This window comes from Carlito syrichta, unplaced genomic scaffold (assembly GCF_000164805.1).
Source record: "Carlito syrichta isolate Samal-C Ts95f unplaced genomic scaffold, Tarsius_syrichta-2.0.1 Scaffold135666, whole genome shotgun sequence".
Lineage (NCBI taxonomy): Eukaryota > Metazoa > Chordata > Mammalia > Primates > Tarsiidae > Carlito > Carlito syrichta.
Window position 1 is genome coordinate 1 of NW_007079762.1, and position 1,438 is coordinate 1,438.

A 1,438-nucleotide genomic window follows, 5' to 3' on the forward strand; every position below is an offset into this window, starting at 1 on the left:
TGGCGGTGCCCAGAGCCAGCTCGCTGAGCCTCTGCAGGCCGGCGGTCGCGCTCTCCAGAGGCAGCAGGACCAGCACCGTGAGCCAGTTGAAGATGCCGTGCACCGCCGAGCCGCTGAAGGCCCTGCACGGAGCACACCGTGGGGCTGCCGGGGCCGTGGCCACCCCGGCTGTGGCCGCCCTGCACCGCCGGCCCCATCCTCCTGCCCAACCCACCTCTGAAACTCGTCGCGGTCCCCCGACTGCACCATGGACACCAGGGTGCTGGTGATGGACGTGCCCACGTTGACGCCCATGATGATGGGCACAGACGCCTGGACAGTCAGCACTGCGGGGAGGCCAAGTCAGCCTCCGCCTGCCCTGCCCTGTCCCCAGCCCTGCCCGGGAGGGGGTGCACGCACGATTCGAGGCCACCATGCTGACCACGATGGAGGAGGACGTGCTGGAGCTCTGCACAAGGACGGTGACCAGCACGCCGATGACCAGTCCGGCCACGGGGTTGGACAGCACCACGCTGTCCTTGAAGATGTCTCCGGCCAGCTTGCCTGCACTCACAAAGGAGGCACGTTGAGGCCGTGGGGCTGACGGCCCAGCCGGCACCGCGCCTGCCCTGCGCCCGCCTGGCCACTCACCGCCCAGCAGCTGGAAGGCAGAGCTGAGAATGTCCAGGGAGCAGATGAAGAGGTAGAGGTTGCCCAGGATCCCACAGGCTTTGAGGAGGCCAATGGCCACCCGGCGCAGCCTGCCCGCCACACTGAGCTCTGGGGACACGGCCCGGCTGTTCGCCGCTGGTCCTCGACCTGCCCCATCCCTTCCAGGCCCCTTTCCCCGCTGTCCCCAGGATGGCCACACCTCCCTGTCCCTCCATTTCCTCCCCTTCCATAACCCGCAGGCAGGTGTGGCCCTCCCCTCTCTGGCTCTTCAGGGCCCCCAGAAGCACATGCACGGGCGGGAAGGAGGGAGCAGATGGGGCGGGGTGGCTGTCCGCCACACGACAGGCAGACCTCCAGGCTGAGGGACAAGGGTCTCTCTGGGGGGACCCACAGGGTGGGGGCCCTGTGGCCCTGCTCTCTCCCCCAGACCTGGGAAGGCAGGGGCCTGCCTGCCATTCCCACCCCGAGACCCACCTCTCCGAGACCGGCCACTGCTCTTCAGCTCAGGGAGGGCCCAGGGGTCTGCGGCCCCCTCCTCTGAGACAGGGGCAGAACTGGAGGTCCCTGCAGGGGTCAGAGTCGAGTAGGGCGTGTCCAGAAACCCTCCCCCCAGGTGGGCACAGGCAAGGGAGGGGCTGCCACGTGAGGGGCTTGTGAGGAGGGGCTGCAGCCTGTCTGGCCCTGCCCGGAGGGGTGTGGAGGGGCCTGGGGAGGGCTGAGAGGGGGCACGGAGGGAGACGATGGGGGGAGGCTGGGAGTGGAGGCGTGGAGCGGGGGCAGGATGGTC

General features: G+C 69.3%; 1 protein-coding gene across 1 annotated transcript; it reads right to left on the reverse strand.

The window, feature by feature from the left end:
• Positions 1 to 24: 24 nt before the first annotated feature.
• LOC103250898 (sodium-dependent phosphate transport protein 2C-like) lies at positions 25 to 1,215 on the reverse strand (the record flags this gene model as incomplete). Its single annotated transcript, XM_021708260.1, has 5 exons — positions 25 to 122; positions 215 to 326; positions 400 to 543; positions 631 to 759; positions 1,126 to 1,215. Coding segments are annotated over 5 exons (573 nt in total), but the record flags the coding sequence as incomplete, so codon positions are not given.
• Between the last annotated feature and the right edge of the window lie 223 nt (positions 1,216 to 1,438).